This window comes from Staurois parvus, unplaced genomic scaffold, assembly GCF_062004578.1.
Source record: "Staurois parvus isolate SC_StPar_1 unplaced genomic scaffold, SC_StPar_1.0 ptg000289l, whole genome shotgun sequence".
In the NCBI taxonomy this organism is placed as follows: Eukaryota; Metazoa; Chordata; class Amphibia; order Anura; family Ranidae; genus Staurois; species Staurois parvus.
In genome coordinates this window covers 1,060,614-1,078,785 of record NW_028318085.1, presented here as the reverse complement: position 1 = coordinate 1,078,785, position 18,172 = coordinate 1,060,614, and the positions used below count along the sequence as shown (strand labels likewise).

At 43.3% G+C, this 18,172-nt stretch overlaps 1 protein-coding gene across 4 annotated transcripts in view; it reads left to right on the top strand.

Annotated features, from left to right (window-relative positions):
• TNRC6A (trinucleotide repeat containing adaptor 6A) overlaps positions 1 to 18,172 on the top strand; it is a 147,987-nt gene that overhangs the window by 35,390 nt on the left and 94,425 nt on the right. For all 4 annotated transcript variants that reach the window (XM_089682420.1, XM_089682421.1, XM_089682423.1 and 1 more), the window contains one exon: positions 17,347 to 17,437. In XM_089682420.1, the coding sequence (XP_089538546.1) occupies positions 17,347 to 17,437 (91 nt within the window). The remainder of the gene's footprint in view (positions 1 to 17,346; positions 17,438 to 18,172) is intronic.

Sequence of the window (18,172 nt, the reverse complement as noted above, 5' to 3'; positions counted from 1 at the left end):
GTGAAGCCGCAAGCTGTTACAGCCGGGTGCCCACACTGAAGATGCAAGGGACACAGGATGGCTGGTGAACCCAGTTGATGTGAGGACACCGCTGGATTGAGGGACAGGTGAGTGTCTGTATTTTTAAAAGTCAGCAGCTACAGTTTTTTTTAGCTGCTGACTTTTATTTTTTTAAATTTTGACTGGAGCTCCGCTTTAAGGTGGACCTGCATCCACAAAATGCACTTTCTCCTCAACTTCTTCCCCCCTCCACTTTCACATTTGAAGACTTTTCATAGTACGTATTCTCTGTTCCTGTGCAACCCCCACTTCCTGATTTCTCACCTAGGCGAATGACCTAGATCGCCTACCTGCCACATCCTGAGGATGTCCACATTACCTTCCCAGGAGGCAGTGGAGCGAAGTATTTCAATGGCATGTATGCATAGATATATTGCTGGAGGAGGGAACTGGCAATGACCTGTAGCATGTCTGCATATTTGCAGATATCCCTGCTCATGCACAGTCACACCACAGTTCTCAAGTCTTTTGGGACAGAGACTTTGCAGCATGTGTAGGCGTGCGCTGGGAATTCTGTAGACTTGGTAAGAGAACATCAACTTGTCTGCGCATGTGCAGGATTGAAACCAGAAAGAGGAGTTTCAAGATGGTGACAACTACAAGGAATACAACACTAGACTCCATGAGATACCGTATTTTTCACTCCATAAGACGCACCTGACCATAAGACTTACCTAGATTTTAGAGGAAGAAAACGTAAAAAAAAAATATTCTGAACCAATGGACTGCAGACATAGTACAGGAGATGACCAGAGACTGCAGACCTTTGGGGAGGGGGTACCCAAATTTGACAGGTACCTTCTCCCACTTCCGCGGAGTTGTCCTCCTCATAGTCTTGTGGGACACGTGACAGATCCCAGAAAACTACACTACAGGTGGCCATTCACAAAGCACAGCACTTCTTGCGCATGTGCAGTGGGCACCCGGCTGTGAAGCTGCGAGCTGTCGCAGCCTAGTGCCCACACTGAAGATGCCGGGGAGAGAAGACGGCCGGTGAAAGCAGGACACCGCTGGACCGAGGAACAGGTAAGATAGAGGAACAGGTTCTTATACACAGTAGAGCCAAGTGGCCTTCCCGGTATTCTAACATGGCAGCGGCAGGAATACCTGGCCGGCCGCTCCATAAGACACACACATTTTCCCCCATTTTTGGGGGGGAAAATGTGTCTTATGGAGCGAAAAATACGATATATTGGGTGTTTTGTCATATACATGTACAAATCCACAGAAAATTACTTGGAACCCCCAGACATATATTTTTTTATTTTTCCTCAAAGCAGAGGCCTTGGAGAATAAAATGTTGGCTGCTGCAATTTTTTTTAATAGTTAAAGCCAGGGAACACTGTGTTAAAATATGTAGAGGCAGTTGACCTAATTTAGGAGCATGAGTAATTTCCATAGGTAAATAATGTTTTTTTTTTTTTTTGCAAAGTAACTGCTTTTACCGTTTGCATTCTTTATCTTGATAATAAACGTTTCCCTTTCCTTTTCTGCTAATACAAGGGGTAATACCAGTAACCTTTGTCTAAACATGGCTTAGTAAAGTGCTTTACATGTTATGGAAATTCTTGAAATGAAGTCGGCTTCGTTAAGCAGAAAGCTTTCCATTCTGTGCCAGAAACACAAACAGCTAGTCAGGCTTTAACTTGTACTTTGAGCCAGTTGAAATTCCTCAGCAATGACTGAGCAGTGCTTTCTCAGTGCAGTCAGGATACACTGGACTCCCAGAGCCATGTCAAAGGAGCAGCTTTGTAGCCGAGGTTAGTCGCGGCTGCAGATATCTCTCCTTTTCTCATTTGTAGCTAGCTATACTACCTCTGTGCAGTAGGTGTGACATGATCTGCAACCGCTACACTGGATGACATGAAGGAGTTACTGAAGTTGGCAATTCAATAGCTATACGAGCTTCTAAAAAGTAATTTTTCTCTGAAACTGTGCTACGTTTTTCTGGATTCACAATGTTGCATCCTTTCCCCGACTCTAATTTTTTCCTAGCTGAAAATTCAATTGCTATAGTATCACTTGTGACGTAGCCCTTTTAAAGTGGTTCTAAATTCTATGCATTAAGGTTAAAAAGCTTCTGCAAGCCGTTCTCCCCCAGCCCCCCTATTTGTACTTACCCGAGCCTGATGTCAGTCCAGCGATTGTGCGCGCAAGAGCAGAAGCTCATTGGCTCAGACACGGCAGCGGAAACCATTGGCTCCTGCTGTCCACCACAGCCAGTAAGGAGGGAGCAGGGGTGGAGCTTCACTCACAGAGCCGGCTCGGGAGTAAGCACACGAGTGGCCCCATAGCAAGCAGCTTGCTATGAAATTGATATAATTTTTTTGCTCACAAATAGAGCTTTCTTTTGGTGATATTTGTTCACCACTGAGTTTTATTTTTTTATTTAATGAAAATAGACAAATTTTTTTGAAAAAGATGATCTACTTTGTTATAAAACATATCCAATAAAAAAAAACCCACGTATCAAATGTCTTCATAAATTTAGGAAAAAATTTATTCTGCTACGTCTTTTGATTATAAAAAAAAAAAATCCCAATAAGTGTATATTAATTGGTTTGTGTGAAAGTGATAGAATCTGCAAATGATGATTCTGTGTGCGTATATGTACTGGAATTTGCACAGATATGACACTATTACTGGTAATGGCGTAGATTAACGACTTATGATGTGATAGTGCGGATGGCAATCTGGCACTAGCTGACACTGTCTGGGATGTACACTAAGGCTACTTTCACACTGAGGAGTTTTTGAAGTGCTTTTGCGTTAAAGCAGCTGAAAAATGTTTCCCTATGAATGTCTATGTATGTTTTCGCACTGGGGAGTTGTACTTCTGTTGCAGTGTAACAACTGTTTGCAGCAGCTTTAGAGCATGTTTGTTCAGTTAAAAAAAAAAAAAAAAAGTCCCAAAAATATCTTTTCTCATTGAAATCAATGGGAAATGTCACCAAGAAGCGTTTTTGGTGCAGTTTTTAGGTCACATGTCCTTTAAAAAAAACAAAAAACGATCAGAAAGCGCAGTAAAAACGTGGCAAAAGCGCTTAAAGTGGAGCTCCACCCAAAAGGGGAAGTTCTGCTTTAAGGACTGCTCCCCGTTCCCCATCAAGGAATAGCTCCTTTGGGGGGGGGAAGCAGGTACCCAAATTTGACGGGTACCCGCTACCACTTCCAGTTCGATTGCCTAGGCCAGTGGTCGGCAAGCCGCGGCTCGCGAGCCACATGCGGCTCTTTACAAGCTTAAATGCGGCTCTTCTGTGTGCCGGGCGCCCGCTCCCCTCCCCTCCCTCCTCTCGGACGGGCGTGTGCCAGGCGGCCGCCCCCTCCCCTCCCCTCCCTCCTCTCGGACGGCCGCCCGCTCCCCTCCCTCCTCTCGGGCGGCCGTCCCAAAAGTCAGGACTCTGCAGCTGTCAGGATGTAGGCGGGGCAGCCAGGATGTAGGCGGGGCAGCGTGACGAACTCCTCCCCTCTCACAGTCCGCCCTGAAGACCAGAACGGCGCGGGAAGCACGACGAGAGGAACGCGCGGAGCAAAGGTAAGTGAATTGACACAGGGGGGACTTACTATATGGGGGATGAATTACTATATGGGGGGACTTACTATATGGGGGGGGGACTTACTATATGGGGGGGACTTACTATATGGGGGGGGGACTTACTATATGGGGGACTTACTATATGGGGGACTTACTATATGAAGGATGAATTACTATATGGGGGATGAATTACTATATGGGAGATGAATTACTATATGGGGGATGAATTACTATATGGGGGATGAATGACTATGGGGGGGATGAATTACTATGGGGGGATGAATTACTATATGGGGGATGAATTACTATGGGGGGATGAATTACTATGGGGGGATGAATTACTATGGGGGATGAATTACTATGGGGGATGAATTACTATGGGGGATGAATTACTATATGGGGGATGAATTACTATATGGGGGATGAATTGCTATATGGGGGATGAATTGCTATATGGGGGATGAATTACTATATGGGGGATGAATTACTATATGGGAGATGTATTTTGTTTTAAAAATGTGGCTCTCAAAATAAATTTCAATCGTGGTTTTGGCGAGATTTGGCTCAGTTGGAAAAAAAAGGTTGCCCACCACTGGCCTAGGCGATCGGAAACGGAAAGTGTCCTCCCTCCCTGTAGTCTTTTGGGACACGTGACAGGTCCCAGAAGACTACAGGACCATTCATGAAGCGCAATGCTACTCACTCATGCACAGTGGGCACCCGGCTATGAAGCCGCAAGTTATCACAGCCGGGTGCCCACACTGAAGATGCCGGCCTCCTGGAATACAGGACGGCCTGTGAAACGGGCTGCGGGGGACACACCACGGGACTGAGGGACAGGTAAGTGGCTGTTTTTTAAAAGTCAGCAGCTACAGTTTTTGTAGCTGCTGACTTATTTTTTTGACAGGATGAGTGGAATTCCGCTTTAAGCATTTTTTGCCTTGTTTTTGCAGCGGATCAGTGTGAAAGTAGCCTAACTGACGCTGACATCAATAGTGACATTAATACAGTAATCAATGGCAATACTGTACTCGTGAAAGTGGCTGGTAAGGGGTTAACATCAAGGGGCAATCAGTGTTAACTGTGTTCCTAACAGATGTAATGTGTGCTGCTTTTACTTCCCAATCTGGCTGGCTTTTTTTTTGTTTTTTTTTCTCCCTGCTTTGCAGGGCGAAGAAAGAGGTCAGTTTTGCTCATCTGTGTACAGAGCCTTGGGTGTCTGCTCTGTGATTGGTTAAACCATTGGCCAGGACCTGCTGACAAAATCCCGCTGTAGCCAATTACAGCGGGGTTTAGCAGCAGGCACTCTCTCCTAACCCAGAACAGGCTGGATGAGGTACATGATCCAACCTACCTGCGCTGCCTACACGTAGTAAATGTGCTGTTAGTGGGAAGCAGTTAAACTGGGTATACATGTACATTATTTACAGCGGGTTGTACAGAATAAGAAAATGACGGATCCCTGCATCAACACAAGCAATGTATATGCAGGGATCCACTTCTCTATTGTATTCTGATAGTAGGGACTTGCTGTTTTATCTCAAAGTAATTGATTTTTTTAAAATGCCTGTTTCAAGTTTACCTGTATGTAAACTAATGAATAAAACGGCTGATGAGATCAAAGCAAACAGGAGTAGGCAGGGGCGGACTGACCATTTGGAAACTCAGGCACTGCCCGAGGGCCCAGGATCAGTAGGGGGCCCTATGAGATGCCCCTGGTACCTTTTTCATAGGCTTTTTTGAGTTTGGGCAAGGATACAGGGGCCCCATGATCCCTTATTGCCCGGGGGCCCCATGAGTTGTCAGTCCGCCCCTGGGAGTAGGTCTCATTCTTCTTCTACCTGGGGCACATTATATGCTTTTTTTTTTTTTTTTTAACCCCAGCTCCAAAATCTAAGACTCCGTCCTTCCAGAAGGTGTGGGTGTTGGAAAAGCTCATCACCTTGCATTGAGGAATGCAGGGAAGGGGGCCTGCCAGAACGTCAACCTCAGGGCAGGAAGTGTCCTTTTTATTAATTTGTAATCTTTCTTAGATACTTTATTGTGCGTTAATTAGATCTCCTTTTATCTGATCTTGTACGTACATACACAGGGAGAGGGAGTGGCAGCCCAAGGATCCAAGCACGCTACAGATTTTCAAAGCTACCAGGACATTTAAAGTGTTCCTAAACCCAGGACCCTGCATTCACTATATCTTGTCTCCCACAGTACACAGAACATGAAAATGCAATTATGTCAGTAAATATAAACTGCTAAATACCTTTTCTCATCAGCAGTTAGAGCAGTCTTGTGACTTCTATCAGTGGCTAGCAGAGCACTGGTTAAAGCTTGTAGAACCTATTTTCATTCTCCCCTGTGCAGATCACATGCACCCTCCCAAGAAAGAAGAAAAAAAAACTCTCTAGCAATATACACCAAACTGAGCATGTGCAGCTTTCCCCCAAGGCTCTGTTCTATCTGCAGATGGATTGGGGATTGTGAAAGAAGGGGAGGATAAGAGAGGATCAAACATCCTTTTTACATATTGCAGATATGCATATTTACAATTGACTCTTTGCAGTCTGTGACATGAAGCACCATCAATGGAGTGGTAGAGACTGTGATATATAGGCTGTTATCATGGCTTTAGGTCAGAAAACAGATCTCAGAAGCCAAAGGTAATGAAGAGGTTGCCTCTTCTTTGGTTATATTGGGATTCGATGAAGCGCGCTACTGATGAAATGTGAATTTAACACCAGGCCACCTTTTCATTTTGTGATGTCCAATTTAAACTATATCTAGAGCCAAAACATTTTTTTTTTATTTTGGATGGAGTAGAGAAAAGCTTAAAAAAAACAAACCCTGCCAGGATTTTGGTTTTAATTTATTTTTGGTAACTTGTGTCCCATTTGGATGAATGTTTGTTCCTGTTGTGCCTACAGGACATGAAATGGAGAAGAAATCTCTTGAATGTGAGGGAAATCACATCTTGGACAGTTGTAATTGGAATCATCTATCTATTTACCATCTATTTCTGCATTGATGACAACGGATTTTGTTTTTCTTCTTCATTATCGGTCCCAGGAACAGTGGTCACAAGGACAAATGGAGAGTGCAAATCTCCTTAGTGGGGACATTAACAAGCCAACAATAGTTTTAGGCACACAACGCCAAAAAATTGGTTTTAGATATTTCAAAGTGGAAGTCTGGTCAAAGCCTAACTAAGCCTGAACCTACTCTCACCCCTTTAATAAGCCTTTAAATGAAAGATGCCTATACCTGCTTAATCTATGGGCGCTCCAGTCCAGTGATAGGCTCTTCCCAGCAGTGGGCTTCAGGGGGTAGGAGAGCAGCAACAACCACTGCAGTTCCCGGGCAGTGTTGTCACCCATTGACTACTTACTATGGGGCATCCGTGATCTCTATCCCTTCTCTCCCCTGGAGTTTGGCTTCAGTTTGTTAGTGTATTTAGATTTGCTAGTACATCTAACACTCCCTTCAGACTGACAATGCTGTCGTCCAAAGGTGCCCCCTGTGTTCCTCCATCCAGAGTGGAGGCACTCTAATACAGGAGGTTTTACTGGTCAGATCACCAGGTGAAAACGGGGGGGGGGGGGGAGAGATTTAAGAAAAAAACAAAAAACCGGCAGTCACATTTTAAGACTGGTAAGCTGCAATCTATTACCTTTTTGGGTTTAGTACAGTTTTAAGCAGGTTAACCAGTCACTGCCTTCAGAGCTACAGAAGCCAACTGATTGGCTCCACAGTGATTAAAGCTGTCAGGTGACCACACACTGGGCACCCAGCAGGGATCAGTGTAATTGCTGTACTGACATGCCACTTATAGAAGCGGTGAACATCTCTCAGAAACCAGTTTAATTGGTACCTGGGCAAAGAAAAATATTTGAATTGCAGATAAAATTGCTTTTTTATTGCCCATTGAGGAACACAATTTAGTAATTCTTGGACTTTAGGGTTATGATCCTCTGTTCAGGAAGGTAGGCATTAGCTTTTACAGTGAGTACAACAATCCAGTTGTCTTTTTTTTGGGGGGGGGCGGACACAAGGTTGTACTATAGCCTACCTTCCTGAAGGTGACAATAAAACGTGAATGCCCAAGAATTTTACTTCCTGTGACCCTCAATGGACTTCAAGAAAAAGATTTTACAGTAAGTACAAAAAATGTATGTATTTTTTTGCTGTAGACAGAGAAGGGTTAGAAGAGTTTTTTGTCCTTTTTTAGTGAGGATTTTTCCCTTCACTTGTGTTGGTGATGGGTGGCAGCAGAGACAAACATTAAGGGGAGAGCTAGTACTAAGAAGTTTCAACCCTTCCTCACTTCCCTATCCGAAAAAAAAGGCATAGGTTGGAGTTTTACTTTTTAGTTTTGTCATTGGTAAAGGCTGTAAATAGTTGTCTATGTAGTTGATGCATGGGGGTTTATTTACTAAAGCTGGAGAGTCCAAAATCAGACTCCCTTCTGCATAGAAACCAATCAGCTTCTAACCTCAGCTTGTTCAATGAAGCTTTGGCAATGAAACCTGGAAGCTGATTGGTTTCTATGCAGAAGGGAGTCTGATTTTGGACTCTCCAGCTTTAGTAAATAAACCCCATGAAGTCTTTTTGAATATCATTTCTAAAATCCCTTGTAAAATTGGCTTCTAATTGTAATACCAAGTTGCTGTATTGTATCTACTAAACTACATATCTTTTTCTGTTCTAAAAGTAATTCTTATTTACACAAGTGACCCTTGGACTCTTTATCTGTACTTGTCATAGTGATCTAGAACTACAAAGCAAACAGCTGAATGACAACAGAAAAGTCCAGGGGAGGCTTAATTGAATGTGTTAACTATTTCACAGCTTTCTATTTAGGATACTTGGGAATGGTAACAATCACTCATAATGGTCTTCTGTTTTGGTAGACCAACCCTCCTCCTATTTCTTTTAATACTATCATTACTGTATATGTACCGTTTTTAAAGTGGTACTTCACCCTTCTGTGATATATTTTTGTTTTTGTCCCCTCTTAACCTGGTTTGCTGGGTTATACTTACTTCACATACTCGTATGCCCAATATATCTAGTGTTGTCTAGTCCTGCTGTGATCTGCAACTCCCATGCTGCATGACTGATCCTCTGCTCACTTTCTTCAGTCAGGAGCCGGCTGTCTGTTCTTGGTTCTGGCAACCTGCTCCCTGATGATGTGCACAAGGTTTGTCCTCCAGTGCCTTTGTATGTCTTACAGTGCCTTGAAAAAGTATTCATACCCCTTGAATTTTTCCACCTTTTGTCATGTTACAACCAAAAATGTAAATGTTTTTTTATTGGGATTTTATGTGATAAACCAACACAAAGTGGCACATAATTGTGAAATGGAAGGAAAATGATAGTTTTCAAATTTTTTTTTACAAATATCTGAAACTTGTGGCGTGCATTTGTATTCATCCCCCCGGAGTCAATACTTTGTAGAACCACCTTACCACACGCTGTAATTCCAGCTGCAAGTCTTTTTGGGGATGTCTCTACCAGCTTTACACATCTAGAGAGTGAAATTTATGCCCATTCTTTGCAAAATAGCTCAGATTGGATGGAGAGCATCTGTGAACAGCAATTTTTAAGTCTTGCCACAGATACTCAATTGGCTTTAGGTCTGGACTTGGTGTGTTCAGGATGATGTTCAGTATTAGTTTTCCACGACACATAGTGTTTTGCTTTTAGTCTTATCTGACTAGAGCCCCTTCTTCCACACGTTTGCTGTGTCCCCCACATGGCTTCTCACAAACTGCAAACGGGACTTCTTACGGCTTTCTTTCAATAATGGCTTTCTTCTTGCCACTCTTCCATAAAGGCCAAATTTGTGGAGTGCAGGACTAATAGATATCCTGTGCACAGATTCTCCCACCTGAGCTGTGGATCTCTTCAGCTCCTCCAGAGTTACCATGGGCCTCTTTGCTGCTTCTCTGATTAATGCTCTCCTTGCCTGGCCTGTCAGTTTAGGTGGATGGCCATGTTTTGGTAGGTTTGCAGTTGTGCCATACTCTTTCCATTTTCGGAAGATGGATTGAACTGTGCTCCCTGAGATGTTCAGAGCTTGGGATATATTTTTATAACCTAACCCTGCTTTAAACTTCTCCACAACTTTATCCCTGACCTGTCAGGTGTGTTCCTTGGCTTTCATGATGCTGTTTGTTCACTAATGTTCTCTAACAAACCTCTGAGGGCTTCACAGCACAGCTGTATTTATACGGAGATTAAATTATACACAGGTGGACTCTATTTACTAATTAGGTGACTTCTGAAGGCCATTGGTTCCACTAGATTATAGTCAGTGGTATCTGAGTAAAGGTGGCTGAATACACTTTTCAGATACTTATAAAAAAGTTTGAAAACCATTTAAATACTCCTGGCTGATCATGACGGTAGCTGTAGGTGGGTTCTGGATGCAGCAGAGAACTATGCCATATAATAATGTGAGCGTCGTTCCCTGCCATATTCTTCTTGGAGCCCAGCGCTACTTGATGATGCGTCTCCTGAGGCGGTGTGTCTGATTCCATGGGTGTTAGGAGGATGTAACTGCCATGTGCATGCCAAAGGCAACAAACCCTGATGAAGACTGGGAGGAAGATGGACGTGTTAACGAAGGGGGGAATTTGGACACGCTTTCAGAGGCAGACCAATTGATGTAGACTTTCGTATTTTCCTTAGAAGAAAGCTGAATATTGTAAAGGAGCTTAGAGGCATATTATTGACATCAGTGGAAAAAGCTCCAAGTAAGTGGATGTAACTTTTAGATGCTTGGGCTGTTTGGTTTCTGGCATTCTGTTAGCGCTACATAAATGACACTGCAGCTTGGCTCTGCATCCTAACTCTGCTCGGCTACACCTTACTAAGATGAAGTGTACGCTGTATTAACAGGGAAAATCCTGCAGCGTTGATTTGATTGATTGCTTAGATGTGTCGCTGTGTACAGGAGATCAAAGACCGCCTGGGTTGTTCTGCCAGCAAGAGCAGCTGAGTCGAGCGTTTCCCTTAAAGTGACACTTAACCCAGTTTTTTCTTTGTTTTGCATCAATTGTTTAAAAATATCAAGTATACCATAGCTCTGTTTTTTTGTTTTTTTTTTGGGGGTTTTTTGTTTCCCTTTTAAAAAATTCTGTTACCACTGTATTCTGGCATCCTTTTTTGTCCTGTGCATGCTTTGTGTCCTCTACTGATGCACTTCACTGCTACTACTGTAGAGCAAGCGGTTTCGTCATTCGTCCCATTTGCTACAGTTCTCATAGAGCTGACTGTTTCTGCACACAGATGTGTAGCCTATTTCAGGGTAAAGCAGGAAAGGGTGGAAGCAGGAATTCTGAGAACAGCAGAAAAATGCGTACATTTCAGGGATGAAACAAATGGAGATATAAAAGTGCATATTTATTGTATTTAAACATATTCCTTTTATTAAAAAATGTGAGTTAGTGTCACTTTAACTTTCTCATGGCCTTTTCACTTAAACATGCAGTACTAATTGTAGTACACGTCTACAAACAGGAGTTATTTGTTCCATTAGTAGGTGATCTGTGCTCAGTGTTGGTGACTAGTCACAGGTGATATTAGTAGAATCGGCTTTTTTTCTTAAAAAAAAATGAGTGCAGGAACTCCCCCCTTTTGAGTCACTTCTTGTTTCCACCCCCCTGCCCACCTCCAAGCTCCTTCACTTGGTTCCACCTCCTGCATACCTCCAAGCTCCTTCACTTGGTTCCACCTCCTGCCTACCTCCAAGCACCTTTACTTGGTTCCACCCCCTACCCACCTCCCAGTACCTCTCCTTTTTAGAGGATACAGAGCTAAATCTCATTTTGTTGTACTAAATAATTTGTATGGAATTTGTAAATAACAAGAGAAACCGAAAAATAGATCCCCCGCAGCCAGCAGCATTAGACCCCCCAGCAACAATAGATTCCTCCAGCAACAAAGGACCCCCAAAACAATATACCACCTCAGCAACAATTGACCCATAACAGCTACAATAGATCTTCCAGCAGCCAGCATCATTAGATTCTCCAGCAACAATTGAAAAAAGACCACTCCCTCAACAGTAAATTCCTTCCAGCAACAATTGACCCCCAACAACAATAGAACCCCCACCAGCAACAGTAGACATTCCCAACAACAATAGACCACCACACAAAAATAGATCCCCAGCAGCCGGCAACAACAGATTCTCCAGCACCCCTTGCCATTACATACATTCGGTGCTGGAAGTGCCAGAATTTTTATATTTGCTTTGTTTTTTTTTATTAACATACTGTCACCCTTGCAGTACAGTGTCAGTGACACTGTACTACTTGTGGGGGGTGAACGGTTTTTTTGTTTTGTTTTTTTTTTTACACTGATTGCTTTTACACCCACAAAGGCTGTAAAATCAATTTCTCCTTCTCTCCGGCTGCATTCTTGCAGCCATTGAGAAATACTGTGAGAGCTGTGATTGGTCACAGCTTGTCATATGGTACAAGGCTGTTGTGACTAGCCTTGTACCATGTGACCTCTGTGATCATTCACAGATTTCACTAGTAGTAAGCAATGATGTCAGAAGTCTTGCTTACTACTATTCATCTTTTACATCTATACTTTTACATCTATTCACTATTACATCTTGTTTACTACTATTCATGTGATCACTGATTGGCCAATCAGTGATCACATGATCGGGACCTCACACATAGGTCCCGTACAGCGATTTGGTGTTCCGCTGTGTCCTCGGGACACAGCGGGCACCGGATCGCGGTGCTGCACACTCCCAGGGAGCGTGCAAAAGCAGGGAAACGGGAGGACGTTTATAAACGGCCACCCGCTCCTGCACTGCTCCCGTCTGGCTGTTTATATACATGGGCCGGATGTGAAGTGGTTAAGACCCACCAGCCCTGTCACTAGGTTCACTGTATTGCGGCTCTGTGCGGGTGCGTTTGTGCGGGCAGAGCAGCTCATTCATTTGAATGGGCTGTTGTACCTGTGAAAAATGCAGGGAAAAGGTCCCCAAACTGCTTGAAGGTGCCATTAAGAATTAATGGCATCCTCCTGCCTCTGCTAAAGAGCAGCGTGTTTTACCCGAGGGTGCCTGTTGCGGGAATGTGTGCGATTTTACAAGGGACACTATATTTGTTTTTTTTTACCATTTATGTAAATCTTCATATTTGATTCCCCGTGTACCCCACATTGATCACACTCCTAGCTGTTAAATGGTAATGTTTAGACGGCACTGTGCGGAATCGGGAACAATTGTTTGATTGTAGCGGCCCAGAAGACAGCCAATAACAGTGGAGGGAATTATCAGGGGGCTCACTTACTGTTGCACACAGTTTGGGATATCTGGCTCTGCAATTTTGAAAGCACTGATAATTAGAGGCATAATCTCCAGCGAGTACTCATCTGTGTAATTAATATGATCTGCTTTTTATTATTAACTGGCAAACTATAATAAAGATCCCGTTAATAGAATTATGTAATTCATGGCTGTTTTCTGCACGCCTTCTGTGTTCAGTCAGCTGCACACTCCTTGTTATGATTTTCAAGATTTCCATAGCAAACCTCCAATTTGCATGTCTTCTGGTAGCTTGTCAGGGGAGTTAAATGCTGATTGGTTTGCTGATGTTTGTCTGCTTTTTTTTTTTGTGTGATCTCTATTTAGCAAAGTCGGTGTAGAATGCCCAGAATAATAGGGGATTGTTATGTTTTCTACAGCAGAATTCCTGCGGTAACAATTGTTGCTTTCATTCAGTTATTTGCAGTGAAGGGCATTCAGTCTTCATGGTTTATTTACGGAACATGGACTGCTTTTTGTATATAATCATTCCCTTTATTTCTCTCGTTAGTGTTTTTATATGTACGTGTGTTAGCAGACGCTTTGCTCTCCTGCTGAAGCTGCAGTAAATGGGGTGCGTGAATCTTTTGTAGGAACCCCGTGTAAACAGAATTCGGGGATTTAAAATCTCAGTAAGAAAGGATCTGACGAGCTTGCTAGTTGCTGCATATTTTTTTTTTTTTGTATGATGTATAACTTGGGGGAAGTAGTTTATTATGCAGCGGGCTGTGGTTTTTGCTTTTTATTGTTTGTGATGATTGTGGCAGAGCTATTAAAGGAGACTTGTCATGAGAAAGTAGGTTTCCAAAGTCGGTATCTCTTAAAAATACCGTTGCTTGCTTAGCTGTTCTGATTGTTTGGCCTTTAAAGCCGTATTAAACTCCTAAACAAAAATGTATTCTATTGCAGCATACCAATTCTGAGATGTGGCGGCTGCATTGGTTTCCTTTTTTAGGTTATTTTTTCCTTTATTTTCAGCTGTTGTTTTTCAACTTCCTTTAACCTCCCTGGCGGTATGATTATTTCAGATTTTTGGTGCTGAAAGCGGTACCATTTTTTTGCATGGAAATATGTAGTTTTTTTTTATTGTAGGCTGTAATTTTTAGGAATAACTCACTGAAATCTGTCCGAACAAGAGTCTAGTAAACATCCCGGGTATGATAAAATTTGAAACACGAAATCATAAATTATAATTTAATAAAAAATCATAAAAAATAATAATAATAATAAATTTAATTCAATAATATAATCAAACCAAAAACACTGACATCTGAAATATAGCGCCAAGTTCGTACATCACTGAGCAAAGTCGCAGAATCGTTTTCAGTGTCTGATGACGAATTTCCCCCACGAATCATCACTCAATTCTGCAAGTGGTTCTGATTTACTATCGCTGTTCTCTAGCCGGTCTAAAACCGCTTTTGACCTAAAGGGATGCTTTTTGGATGCCATGGACGTTTCTCAGTTTCCAGGCAGAAAGAACAGACAAAATGCAGGCAGGGCACGGGACAAAATGTATGTGAAATGGGTTGAAACAGCAATGTTTTACTATGTAAAATTTGGAAAAATTTTCAAATTTCCCGCCGCCGTCGGCGCCCGTACGTCCCGACGTCACAGGGACCGGAACACAGAAGCCGGATGCCGGCATCGGCCGGAGGAGATGGCCGGGGACGCTGCAGGGGACACATCGCGGGAGCGCAGGACAAGGTAAGCTCTGCAGGGACTCCCTATGCAGCGCTGCATGGTAAGCCCGAGTGTAGCTCGGGGTTACCGCTTTTGGTACTGACATTTTACCCCGAGCTACACTCGGGAATACCGCCAGGGAGGTTAACAGTCCAAGTAAGCAAAAGTGGTAGTTGGAGTATTGAGACAAACCATTTAACACTGACAGACGCGCTTGCAACTGTCAACTTTTATTCTTTTATGTAATACCTTTATCCCCCCCTCCCTTTCCCCATCCAAAAAAAAAGTTACTGTAACTGTTTACAAAGTGTTAGCTGGAGTTTAGCTTTGATTTGTTGTCAAGTCCATCTAAATCTCCTAGTGTGGGGGCCAGCAACCAGTAGATTGTGAACTACCAGTAGATCTCGGCCAGGTGACTGGTAGATCACAGTCAGGGTTGGCTGACCCGCCATCCCAGAGCATCAAACTGAGTGCAATGCAGAGAGACTACTTATAAAGTTGGAGCTGTAGTAGGGAGCAAGAGCCGAATAAATTGATGTCTCCTCTGTAGTCATCCATGGCACCACCTGCCTGGAGTTTGCCTGTTTTCCCTGTGCCTGCGTGGGTTTCCTCCAGGTACTCCGGTTTCCTCCCACACTCCAAAGACATGCTGGTAGGTGAATTGGCTCCTGTCTAAATTGTCCCTAGTATGTGTATGTATGAATGTGAGTTAGGGACCTTAGATTGTACGCCCCTTGAGGGTTAGGGACTGATGTGAATGTACAATATATTTGTAAAGCACTGTGTAAATTGATGGCGCTATATAAGTACCTGAAATAAATACATAAAATAAATAGTGGCGGCTCCTACGACCTGTCATGGTTGGTGGGTGTAGCACCTGCCAAGCATGACCCATTTAAGTGAATGAAGTCGCTCCGTAAGGGCCCTGCAACCTTGTGCAGTATAGCAAATAAGGGGTTAAACAGGCAGCGACGTGTTGCGTTCTTACCTGCTTTAACCCTTTGAACCCCGCAGAAACATGCAGTTGTGGAGCACTTGCAGAGTGGCCGCAGTTACTTAGGTCTTGATTGACGGGCGGTAGCACCCATCAAAAGCAATATGGGGTGTAATTCCTCATGTGGATGCTGCCTCAGCAGCTAAATGGGGTAGGGATTGGGGGTAGTAAAACCATAACTCAGCCACAGGGTTTTAAACCCCCCCCCCCAACTTTTACATGTGAACGAGCCCTAAGAGTGCCGCTGCCGCATGCGACTAAGGGCTCATTCACAAGTGCAGCAGACAATCCTGCTCCTCTACAAAGCGATCCAAATGTGTTTGACAGGTGGTGAGGTGATATGCTGCCTCCTCGCCACCTGATTTAAACCCATGATTGTCGTGCAATGCACGCGATTGTGACACGGTAGTAAGGCAAATAGAAGTTTAAATCCGGTGTGAGGAGGTGTCACTGGCTGACCCTGCGCCTGGTGATCTTTGACTTCTCCCATGTTGTTCAGTGAGATCGCCACCTCTTTAAAGTTGCCTACCCCTGCCCTAGTGCACCTCCCCTCTCCCGGGGTGATGACACTTCTTCCAAGGGTGTCTCTGTTGCTGGTTCACTGGGGTGGAGACACCCTAAGACAGGTAGTGTGTTACTGACTGGATTACCAGGTGAACATAAAGGAAAAAAGTCTAAAAAAGGGGGAAAGCTACATTTTTAAGGTTTGGTAAGCTGCAGTATGTTATGATTTTGTGTTTTGAATAATGGTGTCTTTGGCTGCTGGATGCAGAATAAAATGGGATGTTGTGATGGCATTTTTGGCTACAGAATTTGCTGGCAGCACTGGCCAACAGTGACCAAAAATTAAAGTATGCATCTAAGGTGTCACAAAGCTCTGACCGCTTACTCTATCAGGCCTATGGCTTACAGAATGTTTGGCACAGGCCAAAGATGCAGGCTCCAGAGCTGACATGCTCCATTCTTCACTACTGAGAACAAACACGCACAAATCCTAGTCCCGGACTATACATGGGACCTTGACTTCTGCCAAAGTCAATAGTAAGCCCTGCCCCACACTTTCAAATGGCAGAACTAAGCGATTGTAAAGGGAATAAATAAAAAAAACCAAACAAACATGTCATACATACCTGCTCTGTGCAACGGTTATACACAGAGCAGCCCCGATCCTCCTCTTTTTTGGTCCCCTGCTGACGCTCCTAGTTCCTCCATGGCAAGCTTCCCATGAGGGCACCCATACGGGCTCACTCCCAAGCTGAGCTGTGTGTGTGTCCTTTGACACACAGCTCAGGTCAGTCCAGCCTTAATCTCCTTACAGACTGTGATTGACAGCAGCAGGAGCTGCTCCATGTCCAGTGAGGCGGGAGAGAGCTGCTGCTCTCGGGCACACTGCTGGATTGAGATCTGGCTCAGGAACGTGTTTATGGGGCTGGGGAGAGGAGCAGAACACAGAAGGTTTTTTCATCTTAGTGTAGAGAATGCATTCAATTAAAATATCTTCTACCTTTTTAAAACCACTTCCAGGCATTTGACAATTGAAAGACAGCTCAAGCCTGCACATTTATGATAATTTAAGAGGGAATATTCTGATTTATTGCATAAGTCCCATCATGACTTGTTTACTTTTTAAAGTAAATACAGGGAAACTTTAACAACTTCTCACTAGATGGATAAAATCTCTGCTAGCAGTAATAAAAGCAATAAGCAGATCCACTAATAACGTGTAATCCTGATGTTGTTTTTTAGGAGTAAGGTGCAAGAAGAGGCGGTACAGTTAATGGAAGAAAAGAAAAATCGAAAGAACGATAAAAAAAAGAAGGAAGCTGCCTCTAAAAAGGTAACCTGTTCTCATAAAAAAGGAGCTGGATAAGGAAGGATTGCTGCTTTAGTCTCTTTCCTCTTGCAGAAAAAGACAAGTGGGAACATTTTTGTGGTTCTCTACAGTTATTTATTTCTATATATTAAAAAAAAAAAAAAAAAAAAAGGTTCAAAAGTTTTAGGCAGTTGTGCAGAAATGCTGTAAATTTAGAATGCTTGCAGCGATAGAAGTGTTAATAGTTATTTTTATCAATTTACAAATTGTAAATGAAAAGAAATCCAAATCAATATTTGGTGTGATCACCCTTTGGCTTAAAAACGGCATCAGTTTTATGTACACTTGCACTCAGTTTTTGAAGGAACCCGGCAGGTAAGTTGTTTCAGACATCTTGGAGAACTAACTGCAGATCTTCTATGGATGTAGGCTGCTTCAGATCCTTCTGTTTCTTTATGTATTCCCAGAAAGACTCGATGTTGAGGTCAGGGCTCTGTGGGGGCCAAACCATCACTTCCAGGACTCCTTGTTCTTCTTTATACTGAAGATGGTGCTTAATGACATTGGTTGTATGTTTGGGGTTGTTTCTGTTGCGGAATAAATTTGGGGCCAATCGCAGACCTCCCTGGTGTGGTATTATGGATAAGTATCTGCCTGTATCTTTCAGCATTGAGGACACATTGATCCTTACCAAATCTCCCAACTCCATTTGCTGAAATGCAGCCCCAAACTTTCAAGGATCCTCCACCATTCTTCACT